Below are 24057 nucleotides of genomic sequence, written 5' to 3'. Positions count from 1 at the left end.
GTGTCGCTGTGAATGGGGATCTGTTGGATGACTGATATGATGTAGTTGTTGAGCGGCTTCAGTGCAAGTATATTGTATGTTTCGGCTATACAAAAAAACTAGAAACCTACCGTGGCTCCTTGCTGCACTCATGTCACATGTGGTCAGCCTGCCATGCAGTCTTCTCGTGGATTGCAATGTAATTGGCATCCAAAAATGCTGATTACCAATTGTTAAGAGAACTTGAAATCGGGCCTGATTTTAATTTGTCGATATCTAGTCTAGGGTTTCCGGGAAGATGGTGTTGATATGAGCCATGACCAGCCTTTCAAAGCACTTCATGGTTACCGACGTGAGTGCTACACGACTGTAGTCATTTACACAGGTTACTTTCGCTTTCTTGGGCACGGGGACTATGGTGGTCTGTTTGAATCGTGTAGGTATTACAGACTCTGTCAGGGAGAAGTTGAAAATGTCAGTGAAGACACTTGCCAGTTGGTCTACACATGCGTAGAGTACACGTCCTGGTAATCCGTCTGGCCCCCGCGGCTTTGTGAATGCTGGCCTGTTTAAAGGTCTTGCTCTCATGGGCTAAGGAGCGCGTGATCAGTCGTCCAGAACATCTCGTGCTCTCATGCATGCTTCAGTGTTGCTTGCTTTGAAGCGAGCATAAAAGGAATTTAGCTCGTCTGGTAGGCTTGTGTCACTGGGCAGCTCGCGGCTGGGTTTCACTTGGTAGTCCATAATAGTTTGCTAGCCGTGCCACATCTGACGAGAGCCGGCGTAGTAGGATTCAATCTTAGTCCTGTATTGACACTGCCTGCTTGATGGTTCTTCTGAGGGCATAGTGGGATTTCTTAAGCATCTGGATTAGTGTCCCACTCCTTGAAAGCGGCAGCTCTAGCCTTTAGCTCATTGCAGATGTTGCTTGTAATCCATGACTTCTGGTTGGAATATGTACGTACTAGAAGTCGGCCGAAAATTGGGGCCGATTTTTAACGTTTTCATAACAATCAGTGGTCTGCAGTTTTAGACACAGATTGTGGCCGATTACATTGCACTCCACGAGGATACTGCGTGGCAGGCTGACTACCTGTTATGCGAGTGCAGCAAGCCAAGGTAAGTTGATAGCTAGCATTAAACCTATCAATCTTAACATAATCACCAGTTAACTACACATGGTTGATATTACTAGTTTATCTAGCTTGTCCTGTGTTGCATATAATCAATGTGGTGCCTGTTAATTTCTCATTGAATTACAGCCTACAGTGCCTTGCGAAAGTATTCGGCCCCCTTGAACTTTGCGACCTTTTGCCACATTTCAGGCTTCAAACAAAGATATAAAACTGTATTTTTTTGTGAAGAATCAACAACAAGTGGGACACAATCATGAAGTGGAACGACATTTATTGGATATTTCAAACTTTTTTAACAAATCCCAAAACTGAAAAATTGGGTGTGCAAAATTATTCAGCCCCTTTACTTTCAGTGCAGCAAACTCTCTCCAGAAGTTCAGTGAGGATCTCTGAATGATCCAATGTTGACCTAAATGACTAATGATGATGAATACAATCCACCTGTGTGTAATCAAGTCTCCGTATAAATGCACCTGCACTGTGATAGTCTCAGAGGTCCGTTAAAAGCACAGAGAGCATCATGAAGAACAAGGAACACACCAGGCAGGTCCGAGATACTGTTGTGAAGAAGTTTAAAGCCAGATTTGGATACAAAAAGATTTCCCAAGCTTTAAACATCCCAAGGAGCACTGTGCAAGCGATAATATTGAAATGGAAGGAGTGTCAGACCACTGCAAATCTACCAAGACCTGGCCGTCCCTCTAAACTTTCAGCTCATACAAGGAGAAGACTGATCAGAGATGCAGCCAAGAGGCCCATGATCACTCTGGATGAACTGCAGAGATCTACAGCTGAGGTGGGAGACTCTTTCCATAGGACAACAATCAGTCGTATATTGCACAAATCTGGCCTTTATGGAAGAGTGGCAAGAAGAAAGCCATTTCTTAAAGATATCCATAAAAAGTGTCGTTTAAAGTTTTCCACAAGCCACCTGGGAGACACACCAAACATGTGGAAGAAGGTGCTCTGGTCAGATGCAACCAAAATGGAACTTTTTGGCAATAATGCAAAATGTTATGTTTGGCGTAAAAGCAACACAGCTCATCACCCTGAACACACCATCCCCACTGTCAAACATGGTGGTGGCAGCATCATGGTTTGGGCCTGCATTTCTTCAGCAGGGACAGGGAAGATGGTTAAAATTGATGGGAAGATGGATGGAGCCAAATACAGGACCATTCTGGAAGAGAACCTGAAGGAGTCTGCAAAAGACCTGAGACTGGGACGGAGATTTGTCTTCCAACAAGACAATGATCCAAAACATAAATCAAAATCTACAATGGAATGGTTCAAAAATAAACATATCCAGGTGTTGGAATGACCAAGTCAAAGTCCAGACCTGAATCCAATCGAGAATCTGTGGAAAGAACTGAAAACTGCTGTTCAAATGCTCTCCATCCAACCTCAGAGCTCGAGCTGTTTTGCAAGGAGGAATGGGAAAAAATGTCAGTCTCTCGATGTGCAAAACTGATAGAGACATACCCCAAGCGACTTACAGCTGTAATCGCAGCAAAAGGTGGCGCTGTAAAGTATTAACTTAAGGGGGCTGAATCATTTTGCACGCCCAATTTCAGTTTTTGATTTGTTAAACAAGTTTGAAATATCCAATAAATGATTGTGTCCCACTGGTTGTTGATTCTTCACAAAAAATACAGTTTTATAGCTTTGTTTTAAGCCTGAAATGTGGCAAAAGGTCGCAAAGTTCAAGGGGGGCGGATACTTTCGCAAGGCACTGTACTTCGCCAAACGGGTGACGATGTAAGCACATTCGTGAAAAAAAGCACTGTCGTTGCACTAATGTGTACCTAACCATAAACATCAGTGCCCTTCTTTAAAATCAAAACACAAGTATATATTTTTTTACCGCTAACATGAATTTCTTTTAACTAGGGAAATGGTGTCACTTCTCTTGCGTTCTGTACAAGCAGAGTCTGGGTATATGCAGCAGTTTGGGCCACCTGGCTTGCTGCGAACTATGTGAAGATCATTTCCAAACAAAGACTGTACATAATTATGACATAACATTGAAGGTTGTGCAATGTAACAGCAATATTTATACTTAGGGATGCCACCCGTTAAATAAAATACGGAACTGTTCCGTATTTCACTGAAAGAATAAACATTTTGTTTTAGAAATTATAGTTTCCGGATTTGACCATATTAATGACCTAAGGCTTGTATTTCTGTGTTTATTATAATTAAGTCCATGATTTGATAGAGCAGTCTGACTGAGCGGTGGTAGGCAGCAGCAGACTCGTAAGCATTCATTCAAACAACACTTTCGTGTACTGGTGTAACCGATGTCAAATGGTTAGCGGGGTGCGTGCTAATAGCGTTGCACTCGCTCTGAGACCTTGAAGTAGTTGTTCCTCTTGCTCTGCAAGGCTTTTGGAGTGATGGGTAACGATGCTTCGAGGGTGATTATCGATGTGTCCCTGGTTCGAGCCCAGGTAGGGGCGAGGAGAGGGATGGAAGCTATACTGTTACACTGGCAATACTGAAGTGCCTATAAGAACATCCCAATAGTCAAAGGTATATGAAATACAAATTGAATAGAGAAAAATAGTCCTATAACTACAACCTAAAACTTTTATCCTGGGAATATTGAAGACTCATGTTAAAAGGAACCACCAGCATTCATATGTTCTGAGCAAGGAACTTAAACGTTAGCTTTTTTTACATGCATTTACATTTACATTTACGTCATTTAGCAGACGCTCTTATCCAGAGCGACTTACAAACATGCCACATATTGCACTTTTACTTTCTTCTCCAACACTTTGTTTTTGCATTATTTAAACCAAATTGAACATGTTCCATTTGATGTATTATTTTAAGTTAAGTTATTTTAATTCAGTATTGTTGTAATTGTCATTATTACAATTAAATAAAAATCCACCATTTTTAAAATCTGTATTTCTGGTCCTCCAATCGTTATCGGCGTTAAATTCAGTCGCTCGACCTCTAGTACGGTCACTGTGGGGACGACGTCGTCGATGCACTTTATTGATGAAGCCAGTGACAGGTGGTATACTCCTGAGTGGTGCAGCGGTCTAAGGCACTGGAGGCATTCACTACAGACCCTGGTTCGATTCCAGGCTTTATCGCAGCTGGCTGTGATTGGCAGTCCCATAGGGCAGCGCACAATTGGCTTAGTGTTAGGGTTTGGCTGGGGTAGGCTGTCATTGTAAATAAGAATTTGTTCTTAACTGACTTGCCTAGTTAAATAAAATTAATCCCATCGCAAGAGTGTTAACCCGGGTGTCCTGGCTAAATTCCCAATTTAGCCCTCATACCATCATGGCCACCTAATCTTCCCCAGCTTCCAATTGACTCCTTCGCCCCCTCTCCCGGTAGCTATTCCCCAGGTTATTGCTGTAAATGAAAATGTGTTCTGTCAATTTATCTGGTAAAATAAATACAATTAAGAAATTAGCATCCCAAAATTAACTCAGTAACCACACATGTGTGGAACCACTTGCTTTCAATGTACACTTAGTGTACAAAACATTAGGAACACCCTCCTAATATTTAGTTTGCCCTCAGAACAACTTCAATTTGTTGGGCGTGGACTACAAGGTGTCTAAAGAGTTCCACTGGGATGCTGGCCATGTTGACTCCAATGCTTCCCACAGTTTAAGTTGGCTGGATGTCCTTTAGGTGGTGGACCATTCTTGATACACACTGGAAACTGTTAAGGGTGGAAACCTCCACCCAGCAGCTTTGCAGTTCTTGACACAAACCAGTGCACCTACCATACCCAGTCCAAAGGCACTTAAACATTTTGTCTTGTCCGTTCACCCTCTGAATGGCACAAAACAATCCATGTCTCTGCTTAAAAATCTTTCTTTAACCGGTCTCCTCTCCTTCATCTACATTGCTTGACGTAGACTTAACATGTGACTTCAATAAGGGATCATAGCTTTCACCCGGTGTCTATCATGGAAAGCGCCTGTGTTCTTAATGTTTTGTACACTCAGTGTATATACTGTATGTATTTCATGATCTGTGTTGGCAGAGGTCTGTAAGGTTGGACTGACGGCTTGCTTCTATTTCGCCTCTGGAGGAGTGGTTCTGTGTGTGTCTTACTCTGCTGGCAATGAATGCACTCAGCCTGGCCTAGATAGGGCGCATAGTGGGGCAACATTGTCAGTGCAACTATCTTAAGATCTGCTTGCTTCTCCCAGGATTTCATTTAAGGTTCCCAGTTTTAAACCAACTGCAGTATCTTGTGTTTTTGTTGTTACCTTCATGTTAATGTAAGGGTATGTTGATAAACAGACTTGGCATGTCAGGATTTTTATATGGATTTTGAAGTTACTTGAGCTTCTTATTACATAACATTGCCACAAGGTCTTAAATTCAAGATTGTTTTGTCTCCAAAGCTGTATCTAATTCCCTGCTTCTTGGTCTAGGTGACACACATCTGGGCTCTTGATCAATGAGGAATGTTTCCTGTCTTACACTTTTTTTTTCTTTTTTTTTTTTCTTTCTCTCTCCACAGAACTATTATCATGCACAGAAACAGCCCAAGGTACCCTCTGTACGCCCAAAAAACGTCCTTGCGAATCAGGTACAGCCTTGCTCCTGCGCCCTGTGTTTGTGCAAAACTGTACGTTGGACTCTGACACCGTGTAACCTTCTGTTCTTTCAGCTTCAGGGCTGGAGAGCGAGGCGTCACCGGAGAAACGGGCACGGGGTGACACTGAGGAGGGGGAGGCGGTTAGCGAGGAGCCTAGCCCAGGACCCAAGCAGAAAAACCGCCGGCGCTGCTATCGCTGCCAAACCAAACTGGAGCTGGTACAGCAGGAACTGGGCTCCTGTCGCTGCGGTAAGTACTGCATGGGAACAACACAAACACATCTGCCCTTAGTTTTCATGTCTCCTAACTGCGACTTCAGTCATTTTAACATTGTTCTCTTTCTGTCTGTCTTCCTCTCCTAGGCTACGTGTTCTGCATGCTGCATCGTCTACCTGAGCAGCACGACTGCCTGTTCGACCACCTGGGACGTGGGCGCGAGGAGGCCGTCCTCAAGATGGTGAAGCTGGACCGCAAGGTGGGCCGCTCGTGCCAGCGCATTGGAGAAGAGTGCTCCTGAGTTGCTCCCATTGACCGCCCGTCTCCACACTAGGCACTTCAAGAGAGGGTGAAAGGAGCGAGGGAGGGAGTGGGGAGAAGGGAAAGTGAGCGGGGGTAGAAGGGAGAGCGAGCATGGTTGAAATAGACTCACAATTTGCCCCACCATTCTGGATCTGAGTATTGTTGATCCACTCCTGTTAGTTTTGACAGTTTGGACTCTGACTTGGACACTGTCACCACGGCAACCTCTGGAGCCACACTGTCACTATCGCATGTTCATTTTCACAGCCTTAACTCGCCCAGTCTTCAGATTCAACAAGGACCCTGTAAAGAAAGAACGGTCAGATTATTTATTTTAGTACACAGCAGCGCCGCCATAGCGCAACACACACTTTTTTCTTTCCCCTCTGCTTCACCGATCACAAAAGAAGACTGTCTGCAACAGTACTTCCTATATGAAACTGACCTCTCTCTCCTTACCGGCTCCTTAGTGAAAACCTGCTGACAAAGACAACTATGTCAATGGTCACTAAGGAACGGAACATAGACCTGTCTGTCCCTAGACCAGTCCTCAGGTTGTAGGAGGGTGGGATATCGACCTTTAACTCCCCCACCTTATTTTCTCTTTTCCTTGCCCAATGGCTCTGCATGGCATTGGATTGAATTGGCTTGTGTGTTGAGTGAGGACATTTTTCCCCAGGTCCTGGGTCAGTTGTTGTGTGGCCGTGTTTGTTCCTATGAGTCTCTGCCAGAGTGGTTTGAATCCAAACCAGACCACTAACCTTTGTACTGCAGCCAACCTCCTCCTCCGCTCCTCTGTTGGATCAGTCTGAACAAATGGACTGGAGACAAGCAGAAGCTCTTCTCTGCCTGCTGCCCTTTGAATGAGTGATGCTGTTCCTGCTCCTGTTTTGTAATGCACTCTACTCCCTCTTCTGTACATACAAAATCCCTGACTCCTTGAACCATGGCTCTGTTCATATGGCCATAATAGAATACCACTTAGAATGCATGCCTGATACGTTGGTTCATTCTAAGTAGTATACTGCTAGTCTGTTCCATATTTTCTCCTCCTACCCTAGTCACACTACTTGACTGTGCTGGTCCCAATGCTCATCTCATTCTTCACTCCATCCCCCTCTCCTCTGCTTCCTTCGACTCTCACTGGTCCCCTTCTGGTGCGAGGGATTATTTGAAGGACAGAGGGAGTGATATGTAGTGGTCAACAACAAAAAAGGAGCGTACTGTTGTGGCTGGTTTTATTTTGATATTTTGCGACCTGTTCTCGCGAGTGCTAATGGAAGAAATTAATATCTTTCTGTATCTTAAAAGAAATTGTATTTAACCATATGGTTTTGATTTACTTACACACTAGCATAGCACTGCATATTTAGTTAAATGTATAAAAAATAACTTTGTTTTCTCTTATTGTATTTGGCCTTTTTGCTGAGGATGATTAAACTGGATTAGAGGAGCGGGTCGTCTGTGTGATCTTTAACGAGTCCATCAAACAACGAAGTGCAAACCTTATTGTCAATATCTGTAATGGGGGGGGGAGCTAAAATTGACACTTTACATACAACTTGTGTGAAAAGTAGACATGTATTGTTACTTTGTCAGTCAAATATCATACGTCTGTGCCCGTACCCTTCCGATTTGTGTTAATCTAGCCCTTGTTTTGAGGATTGCCCAAAACCTTTCCCTGTTAATGTCCTCTATTGCCCCACTTCTCTGCTCAAAAGGTGAAGTTGAACATCTCATTCCAAGATCATGGGCATTCGTTTCCCAATACATCTCAGGTGCTGAAACAGTGCCCAAACCCCATCTTGCTTAATGAAACACAGCAATTAAAATGTGCTCCCTGTTCAGAATGAGATGCACATCAAATTAATTTAACGTAGGATCTGAATGTCAGTGATCTGTCACTTTCAGTGTAAAGACTAAGATTGTTACTCTGTACATAACAAGTGCAAGTTGTATTTCAACAGCATACTGTAAAAGAAATTCATACGTAAAGGAAGAAAAATAAGCCTATTTGCACTAATGTATGGAATAGATAAAGAACCTGTCAAAAGTCACACACACACTCCATTTTGAAAACAATTTAATTTCTGTTTTGGTCCGGCCACAGATAATCAACATCACAGCCGGTATTCTCCTTGGTCCAGGGGGGAGAAGAGAGAATATCTTCTGGCAAGGATTCAACTGGAATGTCACCACAGGTGGCTTCCATTGCCTAGAGAAGGGCCATATGTTCATGGGGTTTGCGATCATACCACCACCATGCTGAAAACACAATTGGGTTGAATTGTAAACCGTTGCAAGCCTGATTGGAAACTCATTGTCTCAAATTAGAACATTTGCTGCTCAGGAAATGAGATGGGCAGTGTTATGATCCAAAGGATGGCAGTGGAGGACTCCATTGTGGCTCATAACTGAGCATATGGTATCATTTCCCCCACGCTGACCAATGATGTTCCTACCTCTCCGAGTCTTTGCTAAATTAATCTATGAATAGGAGTTCTTGGGGGATGGGACTTGCATCCAACTTCATGATTCTCTGAAATGAGAGAATACTGTATAGTAAATTTCACTGGCAACATTGAGTCTGTTTCAAAAGTGTAATACTAGTACATTACTTGTTTGTACCGTTTTATCCTTTCAAATGGGACTCAGTTGCCTCATGATTAAGAATGCGGGCTATGGTCTAAGCTCACTTATGTAAGACAGTTTTCAAATCATCCGTTGCTGGATTTCCCACATTCTTTTCATCTACCATTTGAACAATGGCAGCCTCCTATTCATTTAAATATGTGGTTGTCTTTCAGTTCTCCAAAAACAAAAAATAGCATACATTACAGTAACAGTATACAAGATAAACATGTTAAAGTAGCATAGCTCCTAATTTCATACATACAGTAATACATTAATACATACTGTATGGGCAAACAAATGTTTAATCTACTTTCTTTACTGTGCTTTGTACTACTGTAAAGTAGTAGAGGTCCAATGTCTGCAGTACATACAGTTGAAGTCGAATGTTTACATACTTAGGTTGGATTTGTTATTCAACCACTCCACATTTCTTGTTAACTATAGTTTTGGCAAGTCTGTTAGGACATCTACTTTGTGCATGACAAGTCATTTTTCCAACTATTTTTTTAAAGAATATTTCACTTATAATTCACTGTATCACATTTCCAGTGGGTCAGAAGTTTACTTACACTAAGTTGACTGGAATTTTTCAAGTTGTTTAAAAGGCAAACTGGTGTCATGGCTTTAGAAGTTTCTGATAGGCTAATTGACATTGAGTCAATTGCCAGTGTACCTGTGGATGTATTTCAAGGCCTACCTTCAAACTCAGTGCCTCTTTGCTTGACATCATGGGAAAATCAAAAGAAATCAGCCAATACCTCAAAACAATTGTAGACCTCCAAGTCTGGTTCATCCTGAAGGTACCACGTTCATCTGAACAAACAATAGTACGCAAGTATAAAAACCATGGGACCATGCAGCTGTCATACCGCTCAGGAAGGAGACGTGTTCTGTCTCTTAGAAAAACATTTTGGTGCAAAAAGTGCAAATCAATCGCAGAACAACAGCAAAGGACCTCATGAAGATGCTGGAGGAAACAGGTATAAACGTATCTATATCCACAGTAAAATGAGCCCTATGTCGACATAACCTGAATGGCCGCTCAGCAAGGAAGAAGCCACTGCTCCAAAACCGCCATTAAAAAAAGACAGACTACGGTTTGAAACTGCACATGGGGACAAAGAGTGTACTTTTTGGAGAAATGTCCTCTGGTCTAATGCAACAAAAATGGAACTGTTTGGCCATAATGACCATCTTTATGTTTGGAGGAAAAAGGGGGATGCTTTGCTGCACCCCCATGTTGTGGGGGTGCTTTGCTGCAGGAGGGACTGGTGCACTTCACAAAATAGATGGCATCATGAGGGTGGAAAACTGTGGAAATAATGAAGCATCGTCTCAAGACATCAGTCAGGAAGTAAATGTTTGGTTCCAAATGGGTCTTCCAAATGGACAATGACCCCAAGCATACTTCCAAAGTTGTGGCAAAATGGCTTAAAGACAAAGTCAAGGTATTGGAGTGGCCATCACAAAGCCCTGACCTCAATACCATAGAACATTTGTGGGCAGACTGAAAGTGTGTGCGAGCAAGGAGGCCTACAAACCTGACTCAGTTACACCAGCTCTGTCAGGAGGAATGGGCCAAAAAAGCTTGTGGAAGGCTACCGAAACATTTGACCCAAATTAAACAATTTAAAGGCAATGCTACCAAATACTAATTGAGTGTATGGAAACTTCTGACCGACTAGGAATGTGATGACATAAAAAAAGCTGAAATAAAATCATACTTTCTACTATTATTCTGACATTTCACATTCTTAAAATAAAGTGGTGATCCTAACTGACCTAAAACAGGGAAATTTTTACTGGGATTATATGACAGGAATTGTGAAAAACTGAGTTTAAATGTATTTGGTTAAGGTGTATGTAAACTTCCGACTTGAACTGTGCCCATTCTCATTTTGGAACGTCCAGATGATGGATGCTACGGTGAAGCGGCTCAGATTGGGCAGCACTCTCTGCATCTCTCAAGGTCAAACCATTGTCATGACGTTGGCCTGGGGGTAGGTTTATGACAGTCATAAATAACTCTCCCCCCCCCCCCCCTTTTCCTCTCTCTACCCTACTGATGTTACATTTGCAAACCCTTTGGTTAACAGAGATTCTGGGAACATCAGAAGGTGGGGGCAAATGAACTATATTCTGGTAATCCGACCAATTGAATATATGCGGTGGTACTTAATGAATATGATGTCAGTTCGGTTGTCATCTGAGACATTCTCACAAATGATAAGATGACAAACTCTACAGTGGAAAGTCTACACATCAGAGTTATCGGATTCACATGGAATTGTTGTTCAATTTAAATGTTTGAATATGAAATTATTTGTGATGGGATAAAATGTGAGATTTGGGTTTTCATAAGGTAGGGCTATGAATGTGAAATGTCAGAATAATAGTAGAGAGAATTATTTATTTTAGCTTTTATTTCTTTCATCGCATTCCCAGTGGGTCAGAAGTTTACATACACTCAATATGTATTTGGTTGCATTGCCTTTAAATAGTTAAACTTGGGTCACACATTGGTGTAACTGAGTCGGGTTTGTAGGCCTCCTTGCTCACACATGCTTTTCAGTTCTGCCTACACATTTTCTATAGGATTGAGGTCAGGCTTTGTGATGGCCACTCCAATACCTTGACTTTGTTGTCCTTAAGCAATTTTGCCCCAACTTTGGAAGCATGCTTGGGGGGGGGGGGGGGGTCATTGTCCATTTGAAAGACCCATTTGCAACCAAGATTTAACTTCCTGACTGATGTCTTGAGATGTTGCTTCAATATATCCATATAATTTTCCATCCTCATGGTGCCATCTATTTTGTGAAGTGCACCAGTCCCTCCTGCAAAAAAGCAACCCCACAACATGATGCTACCACCCCCCGTGCTTCACGGTTGGGGTAGTGTTCTTTGTCTTACAAGCCTCCCTCTTTTTCCTCCAAACATAAGTGGTCATTATGGCCAAGCAGTTCTATTTTTGTTTCATCAGACCAGAGGACCTTCCTCCAAAAAGTACACTCTTTGTCCCCATGTGCAGTTGCAAACCGTAGTCTGGCTTTTTATGGCAGTTTTGGAGCAGTAGCTTCTTCCTTGCCGAGTGGCCGATCAGGTTGTCGATATAGGGCTCATTTTACTGTGGAAAAAGATACTTTTGTACCTGTTTCCTCCAGCATCTTCACAAGGTCCTTTGTTGTTGTTCTGGGATTGATTTGCACTTTTCGTACCAAAGTATGTTCATCTCTAGGAGACAGAACGTGTCTCCTTCCTGAGCAGTATGACAGCTGTGTGGTCCCATGGTGTTTATACCTGCGTACTATTGTTTGTACAGATGAACGTGGTACCTACTTCTGACCCACTGGAATTGTGATAGAGCGAATTAAGTGAAATAATCTGTCTGTAAACAATTGTTGGAAAAATTACTTGTGTCATGCACAAAGTAGATGTCCTAACCGACTTGCCAAAACTATAGTTTGTTAACAAGAAATTTGTGGTGTGGTTGAAAAACGAGTTTTAATGACTCCAGCCTAAGTGTATGTAAACTTTCGACTTCAACTAACTCTTATCCACATTATCAAATCAAGTAAACAGTTGCCACGTGACAAGTAAACAGTTGTAGACCTTACAGTGAAATGCTTACTTACAGGCTCTAACCAAGAGCAAAAAAGTTGTTAGGTAAGTAAAGAAATAAAACAACAGTAAAAAGACAGGCTATATAAAGTATTGAGGCTACATACAGACACCGGTTAGTCAGGCTGATTGAGGTAGTATGTGGAGGGGGGGGGGCAGCACAATGCAAATAGTCCAGATAGCCATTTGATTACCTGTTCAGGAGTCTTATGGCTTGGGGGTAAAAAACTGTTGAGAAGCCTTTTTGTCCTAGACTTGGCACTCCGGTACCGCTTGCCATGCGATAGTAGAGAGAACAGTCTATTATGACTGGGGTGTCTGGGGTCTTCGACCATGTTTAGGGCCTTCCTCTGACACCGCCTGGTGTAGAGGTCCTGGATGGTCGGCAGCTTAGCCCCAGTGATGTACTGGGGCGTACGCACTACCCTCTGTAGTGCCTTGCGGTCAGAGGCCGAGCAATTGCCGTACCAGGCAGTGATGCAACCAGTCAGGAGGATGCTCTCAATGTTGCAGTTGTAGAACCTTTTGAGGATCTCAGGACCCATGCCAAATCTTTTTAGTTTCCTGAGGGGGAATAAGCTTTGTCGTGCCCTCTTCAGGACTGTCTTGGTGTGTTTGGACTGTTCAATTTTGTTGTTGATTTGGACACCAAGGAACTTGAAGCTCTCAACCTGCTCCACTACCCGTCGATGAGAATGGGGGAGTGCTCGGTCCTCCTTTTCCTATAGTTCACAATCATCTCCTTAGTCTTGGTTACGTTGAGGGATAGGTTGTTATTCTGGCACCACCCGGCCAGGTCTCTGACCTCCTCCCTATAAGCTGTCTCATCGTCGTCAGTGATCAGGCCTACCACTGTTGTGTCATCTGCAAACTTAATGATGGTGTTGTAGTCGTGCCTAGCCATGCAGTCTTGGGTGAACAGGGAGTACAGGAAGGGACTGAGCATGCACAATGAATAGCATTCTCACATAAGTGTTCCTTTTGTCCATGTGGGAAAGGGCAGTCTGGAGTGCAATAGAGATTGTGTAAAGGGGGTGTAAAGCCATAACACATTTTTTCCAGCAGCAGACTATGATCAATAATGTCAAAAGCTGCACTGAAGTCTAACAAGACAGCCCCCACAATCATTTTATCAGCCAATCATCAGTTATTTGTTTAAGTGCTATGCTTGTTGAGTGCCCTTCCCTATAAGCATGCTGAAATTCAGTTGTCAATTTGTTTACTGTAAAATAGCATTGTATCTGGTCAAGAACAAAAAAAATCCAGAAGTTTACTGAGGGTTGGTAACAGGCTGATTGGTCAGCTATTTGAGCCAGCTTTACTATTCTTGGGTAGCAGAATTACTTTAACCCCCCCCCAGGCCTGAGGGCACACACACTCTCTAGTAGGCTTAAATTGAATATGTGGCAAATAGGGGTGCAATATAGTCTCCCATTATCCTGATTAATTTTCCATCTAGATTGTCAAAACCTGGTGGCTTGTCATTATTGATAGAGGTGAAAAAATTGCCTTCCACCCTGACTTTACGAAATTCAAAAGTATAATTCTTGTCTTTCATCATTTGGTCCAATATACTTGGATGTGTAGTGTCAGTGTTTGTTGCCGGCATGTCATCACTAAGTTTGCTTATCTTGCCAATGAGAAATGTATTAAATTAGTTTGCAATATCAGTGGGCTTTGTGATGAATGAGCCATCTGATTCAATAAATGAAGGAGCCGAGTTGGCTTTGTATGTGCCACAATTCATTCTTTACATCATTTGTTTCATAGTGTAGTTTATCTTGTTTAGTCACATGATTTCTTAAATTTGCAGTACACTTGCCAATTAGTTGGGCTGCCAGACCTTTTGCCTCATCCCTCGCAACCATACAATTTTTCAATTCCTCATCAATCCAAGGGGATTTAACAGTTTATACAGTAATTTTCCTAATGGGTGGGTGCTTATTACTAACTGGAATAAATAGTTTCATAAATGCATCAAGTGCAGCACCTGGTTGCTCCTCATTACACACCACAGACCAGCAGCATCTGGTTGCTCCTCATTACACACCACAGACCAGAAAATATTCTTTACATCATCAACATATGAATCACTACAAAACTTATTGTGTAACCTCTTATTCACTATATTAGTCCCAGCCTTTGGAACTTTGGTTTTCCTAGATATGGATATTATATTGTGATCACTACATCCTATGGATTTGGATTCTGCTTTTAAAGCAAATATCTGCAGCGTTAGTAAAAAATGTGATCAATACATGTTTGATCACTTATTTCCTGTGCTGTTTGTAACTACCCTGGTAAATTGACTGACAACCTGATCCAGGTTCACCCTCCTGACTCTCCCTCCTCTGTTCTCATCCTCCTAGATCCATCTGCTGCCTTCAAAACCTGGAACCATCAGATCCTCCTCTCCACCTTCTCAGGGCTGACGTCTCAGGCTCTGCACACTCTTGGATTGCATCCTACCTAGTAGGCCTCTCCTACCAGTTGACATGGAGAGGATCTGTGTCTGCACCACGTACTCTCACTACTGGTGTCCCCCAGGGTTCAGTTCTAGGCCCTCTCCTCTAAATACACCAAGTCACTCTGCTCCGTCATATCCTCACATGGTCTCTACTATCATTGCTATGGGAATTTAGGCTGGGTTTCTGTACAGCACTGAGATATCAGCTGATGTACGAAGGGCTATATAAATACATTTGATTTGATTGCTATGACCTCTCCATCCTGGTTGACAACTCCAGTGTCGCCCTCCCAAAGTGCAAAGAACCTTGGCGTGACCCTGAACAACACCCTGACGTTCTCTGCAAACAGCACCCCAATAGTGGAACCAGCTTCCCCCTGAAGCTAGGACAGCAGAGTCCCTGCCCATCTTCCTAAAACATCTGAAACCTCTTCAAACCATATCTTAAATAATCCTCCTACTCACCTTGACCCCCCCTGAAGAAATATTAATAACAACAACAAAACACTTGCATGTGACACCCCCCCTCCTTACTTTCTATGACTGTGGCATGTGGTTGTCCCACCTAGCTATCTTAAGATGAACTGTAAGTCGCTCTGGATACAAATTTCAGCTAAATGACTGAAATGTTTAAAAAAATATATATATATATATATAAAAACATACAAAAGTACAGTGCATTCAGAAAGTTTTTCCCCCCTCATCAATATACACACACACACACACTACCCCATAATGACAAAGCAAAAACTGTTACTTTACCATTTGTGCTAATGTATTAAAAATAATAAACTGAAATATCACATCTACCTAAGTATTCAAACCCTTTACTTAGTACTTTGTTGAGTCACCTTTGGCAGCGATTACATCGTTTAGTCTTGGGTTTGAAACTATAAGCTTGGTACACCTGTATTTGGGGAGTTTCTCCTATTCTTTTCTGCAGATCCTCTCGAGCGCTGTCAGATTGGATGGGGAGTGTTGCTGCACAGCTATTTTCGGGTCTCTCCAGAAATGTTAGACCGGGTTCAAGTCCAGGCTCTGGCTGGGCCACTCAAGGACATTGAAACTTGTCCCGAAGCCACTCCTGCGTTGTCTTGGCTGTGTGCATAGTGTCGTTGTCCTGTTGGTAGGTGAACCTTCGCCCCAGGCTGAGGTCCTGAGCACTCTGGAGCAGGTTTTTGTCAAGGATCTCTGTACTTTGCTCCGTTCATATTTCCCTCGACCCTGACTAGTCTCCTTGTCCCTGAAAAACATACCCACAGCATGATGCTGCCACCACCATGCTTTACCATAGTGATGGCACCAGGTTTCCTCCAGACGTGACACTTGGCATTTAGGCCAAAGAGTTTGATCTTGTTTTCATCAGACCAGAGAATCTTGTTTCTCTTTGTCTGTCCTTTACGTGTCTTTTGGTAAACTCCAAGCAGGCTGTCATGTGCCTTTTACTGAGGAGTGGCTTTCGTCTGGCCACTCTACCATAACAGCCTGAATGGTGGAGTGCTGCCGAGATGGTTGTCCTTCAGGAAGGTTATCCCATTCCCAAAGAGCAATTCTGGAGCTCTGTCAGAATGACTATCGGGTTCTTGGTCACCTCCCTAACCAAGGCCCTTGTCACCCAATTGCTCAGTTTGGCCTGGCAGCCAGCTTTAGGAATAGTCTTGGTGGTTCCAAACTTATAAACATTTAAAAGGGTTGAGGCCACTGTGTTCTTGGGGATCTTCAATGCTGCAGACATTTTTTGGCATGCTTCCCAATATCTGTGCATCGACACCAACTTGTCTCAGAGCTCAGACAAATCCTTCCACCTCATGGCTTGGTTTTTGCTCTGACATGCACAGTCAACTGTGGGACCTTATATAGACAGGCATGTGCATTTCCAAATCATGTCCAATCAATTGAATTTACCACAGGTGGACTCCAAGTTGAAGAAACATCTCAAGGATGATCAATAGAAACAGGACGCACTTGAGTTCAATTTCGAGTCTCATAGCAAAGGGTCTGAATACTTAACTAAGGTATGTTTTTATTTTTCATAGTTTAACAAAAAGTTTGTTTTCGCTTTGTCATTATGGGTTATTGTGTGTAGATTGTTTTTCCCCCCTCCATCATTTTAGAATAAGTCTAATGTAAGAAAATGTGGAAAAAGTGGAGGGGTCTGAATACTTTCCGAATGCACTGTATGTGGACACCCCTTCAAATTAGTGGATTCTGCTAATTCAGCCACACCGTTGCTGACAGGTGTATAAAATCGAGCACACAGCCATGCAATCTCCATAGACAAACATTGGCAGTAGAATGGCCTTACTGAAGAGCTCAGTGACTCAACGTGGCACCATCAACGGATGCCACTTTTCCAACAAGTCAGGTTGTCAAATTTCTGCCTTGCTACTGCCCCGGTCAACTGTAAGTGCTGTTATTGTGAAGTGGAAACGTCTAGGAGAAACAACGGCTCAGCTGTGAAGTGTTAGGACCCACAAGCTCACAGAATGGGACCGCAGAGTGCTGAAGCGCAGAGCGTAAAAATCGTCTGTGCTTGGTTGCAACACTCACTACCGAGTTCCAACTACCTCTGGAAGCAATGTCAGCACAAGAACTGTTCGTCGAGAGTGTCCTTAAATGGGTTGCCAAGGCCGAGCAGCAGCACACAAGCCTAAGATCACCATGCACAATGCCAAGCATCGGCTGGAGTGTTGTAAAGCTGACCGCCATTGGACTCTGGAGCAGTGATGAATCACACTTCACAATCTGGCAGTCCAACGGACTAATCTGGGTTTGGCGGATGCCAGGAGAATGCTACCTGCCGCAATGCATAGTGCCAACTGTAAAGTTTGGTGGAGGAGGAATAATGGTCTGGGGCTGTTTTTCATGCTTTGGACTAGGACCCTTAGTTCTGGTGAAGGGAAAGCTTAACGCTACAGCATACAATGACATTGTAGCAGATTCTGTGCTTCCAACTTTGCGGCAACAGTTTGGGTAAGGCCCTTTGTTTCAGCATGACAATGCCCCGTGGACAAAGTGAGGTCCATACAGAAATTGTTTGTCAAGATCGGTGTGGAAGAACTTGACTGGGCTGCACAAGAGCCCTGACCTCAACCCCATCTTACTACACCTTTTGGATGAATTGGAATGCAGACTGCAAGCTAGGCCAAATCGCCCAACATCAGATCCGGACCTAACTAATGTTCTTGTGGCTGAATGGAAGCAAGTCCCCGCAGCAATGTTCCAACATCTAGTGGAAAGCCTTCCCAGAAGAGTGGAGGCTGTTATAGCAGCTAAGGGGGGACCAATTCCATATTAATGCCCATGATTTTGGAATGCGATGTTCGACGAGCAGGTGTCCACATGTATTTGGTCATGTAGCGTACCTACTGTAGTAGGAGTAGTAGACTATCACCGGGCTCATCATGGTGAAGTGGAAGGCTCGGCCCATTGTGCCGGTGAAGCTTGTGGAGATGAGCTCTGAGCGGTTGGTCAGGATGGTGTCACAAGTGGTGCAGGAGAACAGGCATGTTCCACCGATGTGGTCCAGGAAGATCCTTCCCATAGTGGTGTTGTCAGCAGTGACCAACCTTCAGAAGAAAAAAAAATCTATATAAAAAAAAAATGGAAAGTTATGTATGACTCATTCACACACAGCAGCTGAGGAGAGCAGTGAGGTGGGGATGGCTCATAGGAAGCAAACAAAACAGGGAGCGACCTACCCGAATTTGTCCAATAGAAACTTGTTTTGCAACTGTTTAGGCTAATGATTACGGGCCTGGTTCACAGAAGATAATTACTCACAAAGACACATATACAGTGGGGCAAAAAATATTTAGTCAGCCACCAATTGTGCAAGTTCTCCACCTTAAATAGATGAGAGAGGCCTGTAATTTTCATCATAGGTACACTTCAACTATGACAGACAAAATGAGAAGAAGAAAAATCCCGAAAATCACATTGTAGGATTTTTTATTAATTTATTTGCAAATTATGGTGGAAAATAAGTATTTGGTCAATAACAAAAGTTTATCTCAATAATTTGTTATATACCCTTTGTTGGCAATGACAGAGGTCAAACGATTTCTGTAAGTCTTCACAAGGTTTTCACACACTGTTGCTGGTATTTTGGCCCATTCCTCCATGCAGATCTCCTCTAGAGCAGTGATGTTTTGGGGAAGTATAAATACTTCAATAAACACTTTAAAGTACTATGTACGTACTTCATATCACTAGAAATTACTCAAGTAAGAGTAAAAAAGTATCCAGTCAGAAAATGAATTAAGTACTAGTTACAAATGTAGTTTGGTCATGTTTTACATCCTATGGTAAATTGTGAGTGACAGCTAACATTTTTTTTTATAACTTACTGCAAATGAATAGACATGCATGTATTATTTAAGCCTAACAGCATCATCTTTCAGATGTCCTCATCACAGGTAGGCTGTACAGTTTAAATTATTAAAAGTTGACTATCTATCAATGTGCGCAATTTCATAAAACAGAACTTAAAACATTTGAATAATTTCACAATTTCAATAACATTAATGAAAATGAATTTAACAATAGAATTTCAATTACTTGTGATGGTGAATGCGTACTAAAAAGATTTAAACCAATTGTGATGTGGATATTTCATTCTTAATTTTTTTTAAATCAACAAGGATCAGGTAAGTGTTTCAACAGCCAACCAACAATCAATATTGACATTTCACTATCAATCCTGTTACTAGTATGCAAATCAGACAAATTCAGCATGGAATTAAACATCAAGGTAAGAATCACGTAAGTAATAAATAATCAAACCGTGCAGATACTGTATCAATTGCCATAGTTAACTCATCTTTTGTTCTACTATGCTCCCATTGGCTAGCTAGCGTTCTCGCTCACAGGCCATCGGCACAGAGACAGTGGTCTTCCAATGTAAGGATGGAAAGTGTAATTATGCTTATTATTCATAATTTTTCATATTTATTAGCTAATCATTATATTTTTCAAATATTGAAATACAAGGGCAAATGTTATTAATCAGGGGCTGAAATTTCACACAACGTGATATTCACTTACGGACTTGGAGCGCTCATAGCATTGTAGATTGCCTATCTGAATAACGGGGCGTGGTTTTGGCTTAACTGTGTTGGGGAAAAAGAAAGACGGACGCTCTCCAAGTCCGGAAGTGAATATCACGTGGCGCAAAATTTCAGTCGGATCCTTAAGATGAAGTAGTCTAGTAGTAGTAGTCAGGAATCCACAGATATGTTTTTTAACTCACTGAATAATGTTCACTATCAGTGATATAGAATCTAAACAGTGTGATGAACCCATCAAAGTTGAAGAGATTATAGAGTCTATCAAACATCTAAAGAACAATAAATCACCAGGTGTTGATGGAATTACATCAGCATTTTACAAATTATTTTCTGAACAAGTAGCTACCTTCCTATTTGAAGTCTTTTTAGAGAGTATTAAAAACAATGTTCTCCCTCCTACAATGAGTCAGGGGTTAATAACACTGATACCTAAGCCTAAAAAATAAGTGCTGCTCATCGATAACTGGCATCCAATTTGTCTTCTTAATAATGACTATAAGATATTAGCCTTACTACTTGCAAAAATAATTAAAGAAGTTCTGGATGCAATCATTGATGAAACACAGTCTGGCTTCATGAGGAACAGATATATTTCTAACAATGTCAGACTAGTATTAGACATACTTGACTACTCAGACCTAATAACTGAGGATAGCTTCATATTATTTTTAGATTTTTTTAAAGCATTTGACACAGTAGAGCATCAGTTTCTCTTCCACTCCCTTGAGAGACTTGGCTTTGGGGATTTTTTCTGTAAGGCTATTAAGACTCTCTATGCAAATGGTAACAGCTCTATCAAATTGAAATATTGCACCTCACCTAGATTTGAGTTAAAGAGAGGAATTAGGCAAGGTTGTCCTATCTCTCTGTACCTGTTTTTATTAATCACCCAACTTCTTGCAAATTCTTTAAATAATAGTCCTGTACAAGGTATTTCCATAGCTGGTAAAGAAATTATTATAAGCCAGCTGGCTGACGATACTACACTTTTTCTGAATGACGCTAACCAAATTCCCATATCGATCAATGTGATACAATCCTTTTCCAAAGTGTCTGGTCCATATCTTAACATTAATAAATGTGAACTCATAGTTGTCAAATATTGTGTGACACCTTCATATCATGGTATTCCAGTAAAAGAAGAACTTACATATTTAGGCATAACCATTAAAGGATCAGAAGTCTAGAGGCTTACTAAATTTTAACCCTCTTATTTAAAAAAAAACAGAAGAAACTAAATCAATGGCTACAGAGGGACTTATCTTTAAAAAGGTAGAGTCCTAATAACCAAGGCTGAAGGTATCTCTAGACTAACATATTGTGCTCTACCTTTAGATTTTGACAGTAAAATAAGCAAGGAAATAGACCAGATGCTTTTCAACTTTCTGTGGAGAAACCATACCCATTACATTAGGAAAGCTGTTGTAATGAACACTTATGAGTATGGTGGACTGAATTTTCTGGACTTTACTACTTTAAATAATAATTTTAAGATCAATTGGATAAAACAATTCCTAAGAAGACCCACTTCTATCTGTAATTTTATTCCTCATGTCTTCTCTACTTTTGGTGGCCTTAACTTCATGTTGTTTTGCAATTATAATATTGACAAAGTTCCAGTGAAACTTTCTGCTTTTCATCGGCAGGTTCGCTTGTCATGGTCCTTAATTTATAAACACAATTTTTCTCCACACAGACATTATATATGGAATAATCGGGATATATTGTATAAAAATACCTCTTTGTTTTTAGAATATTGGTTCTGAAATAATATCCTATTGGTGAGCCAACTGGTAAATCCAGAGGGTCTTTTACTCAGTTAGAAAGAATTCTTATCACTTTACAAGGTCCCTGTAACACCTAAAGATTTTGCGATTGTTTTAGATGCCATTCCCTCAGGTGTTGCTATGTTATTCGGGAACATGTCAAGACCTGACCCTCAGAGCCTACCTTCTATTGACCCTGTTGACTCATCAGTAGGAAGGATTTGTTTTTCTTTTGGTCCATTCAACAACAGAGCGATACGATCCTTGTTTCAGCAGGATGTTGTATCTATACCTTATGTCATGCCTTATTGGAATGGATTTATTGATAATATCTGTTGGAAAACAAATTGGATATTGCCACACACATACCTACTTGTTAACAAAATTAAGAATGTTTCCTTTAAAAGTATTCATAAACATTATCCTGCCAACCACTATATGAAGAAGTTTAAGGAAAACATCAACTCAAATTGCTCCTTTTGTAATGACCACCCAGAAACAGTTTTGCATCTTTTTTGGCATTGTATGCATGAGAGATATGCTGTTTGGATTCTTTACATACAATAGAAATAAACGGAAACATTTGTATGTAATTCATTTCATTATTCTTTTGGCCAAATTTCATATACACAAATGTAAATTTACAAACAGAAAACCACATTTTCGTACCCTAAGAAAATAAATTTAACTGTATTTTAAGACGGTTAAATGCTCTACTAGAAAAAAAGCTGTTAGAATTGTAAGTATATGCATGTCCCTTAAGGTCCTTGTGTAATTGTAATGTACTATTGTACCCCCTAGCTTAATTGTCTATTGTTTGTAATCTATGTATGCTTGTGTTCCCTCATGTGATTTATGTATTGATTTGTTGTTAATAAAAAAAATACATATATTTTTTTTAAGTAGTCTAGTTAAATTTAGCTGACCTTCAATTGCGGGAATTCAGAGTTGAGACATTTTACAACTCATTGAAACTCTGAATATAAAAACATGGGCAAACGTTACCAAACATGATAATAATAGGCAGCTAATTGTTAAACTACACTTTCCATCCTTAAATTGGAATGCCACGCTTAGTCATACCATGCGCTTGCGCCACGCGTAGTCGAACGCTCCCATTGGATAATGGGTGTGGTTTTGGCTTAACTACGTTAGGAAAAAGAAACTCATTTACGCTCCATTGTAATTATTTTCCGAACCGTTCCTTTCCACTTCATTCTCCCCCCCCCCCCCCCTCGGTTCTGTCGCTACACGCTGTAAATAAAATAAACAAATATGGCACAAAAAGCTTCCTGAGATTTTTCATTATATAACATGTGCTTACAATCTAGTTAGCTTCCTAGCCATTTCATTTGCACTCACATCAAAACACAATTTCAACAGCAAAAGTACATCCGAGAAATACTTATTTTACTCCAGAAATATATAATATTAGAAAGGCAGACGGTAATTAAAGGGGGGTTGACGACAACGAGAGCCAACGGACTTGAGATGACGTTCTATTTTAAATACATTTCATTGGTCAAGGGGTTGTGACATGTTCATACAGACACATAGGAGAACCAATTGTATCGATTAATAAAATAACATCATTCAATGTGATTTCCATCTGACAACAATGATATAATATAAATATATTCAACTGAAATTATTTGGTAAAATGTAACGAGTTAAGTTACTTCCTTTAGAAATGACATTAGTAAAAGAAAAGTACTAGTACCTCAAATGTATCTAAGTACATGTAATGCATTACTTGTAACGAGTTACTACCCATCTCTGACCATGAATTCTGCAGTCACTGCCACTAATTTATTTCTCAACTATAAATATTTTAAGATAAGCTAGGAAACACACCACATTTTCTAAAGAAAGTGTATTTCTGTCATTTAAAAACTAGCCGTCCTTGGTGTAACAGTTGGTATAATGGGACAATTCGAAGTACAACGCATTTCTCACCTCTGGACTGTGGTACTTTTTCCGAGCCATATCTCGCGCCGACTCTGCAGTGGCTTAATCTAAACAGGAAGCCTGTTCAACTCCTGTGCAAGCGCATGGTATGAATCTATTATGTCTAGCTAACCTTATAATACAAAGCCATCATGTATGTTGATGTCGAAGACACATCGCATACCCAACTTTTTCTCACCGTGAATCTGTGCTTTTCGGAGTTCTGTGTTTACAAGAATGTTAAAACCTGCTTCGTTGTATTTCCCCCTTGTTTTTGTCGTCGACCCTGTCGATGTCGCGTCACCTTTATTGTTCTGTCACAGCTGTTCCACAGACTGTA

General features: G+C 41.3%; 1 protein-coding gene and 1 long non-coding RNA gene across 5 annotated transcripts in view; one reads left to right on the top strand and one right to left on the bottom strand.

Moving 5' to 3' along the window:
• Window positions 1–7669, top strand: part of LOC123995347 (AN1-type zinc finger protein 3-like) — a 16209-nt gene extending 8540 nt beyond the window's left edge. The window contains exons 5-7 of one of the 2 annotated variants that reach the window (XM_046298898.1): window positions 5620–5688; window positions 5770–5946; window positions 6060–7669. In XM_046298898.1, coding sequence (XP_046154854.1) covers window positions 5620–5688; window positions 5770–5946; window positions 6060–6214 — 401 coding nt within the window. In that variant the 3' untranslated portion in view covers window positions 6215–7669. The remainder of the gene's footprint in view (window positions 1–5619; window positions 5689–5769; window positions 5947–6059) is intronic. The other variant, XM_046298899.1, reaches the window with a different exon arrangement.
• On the bottom strand, window positions 3823–24057 carry LOC123995348. Of its 3 annotated transcripts, none has more exons than XR_006831815.1 (4): window positions 23917–24057; window positions 18301–18504; window positions 6090–8755; window positions 3823–5953 (listed from the first exon to the last, which is right to left on the bottom strand). It is a non-coding gene; the product is annotated as an uncharacterized LOC123995348 (long non-coding RNA). The 3 variants fall into 3 exon arrangements; XR_006831816.1 differs by having other exon boundaries at window positions 18305–18504; XR_006831817.1 differs by lacking the exon at window positions 23917–24057 and adding an exon at window positions 23727–23909.

This window comes from Oncorhynchus gorbuscha, linkage group LG14 (assembly GCF_021184085.1).
Source record: "Oncorhynchus gorbuscha isolate QuinsamMale2020 ecotype Even-year linkage group LG14, OgorEven_v1.0, whole genome shotgun sequence".
Taxonomy (NCBI): domain Eukaryota; kingdom Metazoa; phylum Chordata; class Actinopteri; order Salmoniformes; family Salmonidae; genus Oncorhynchus; species Oncorhynchus gorbuscha.
Note: the sequence above shows the minus strand (reverse complement) of the source record. Positions and strands in the feature narration are given on the sequence as shown.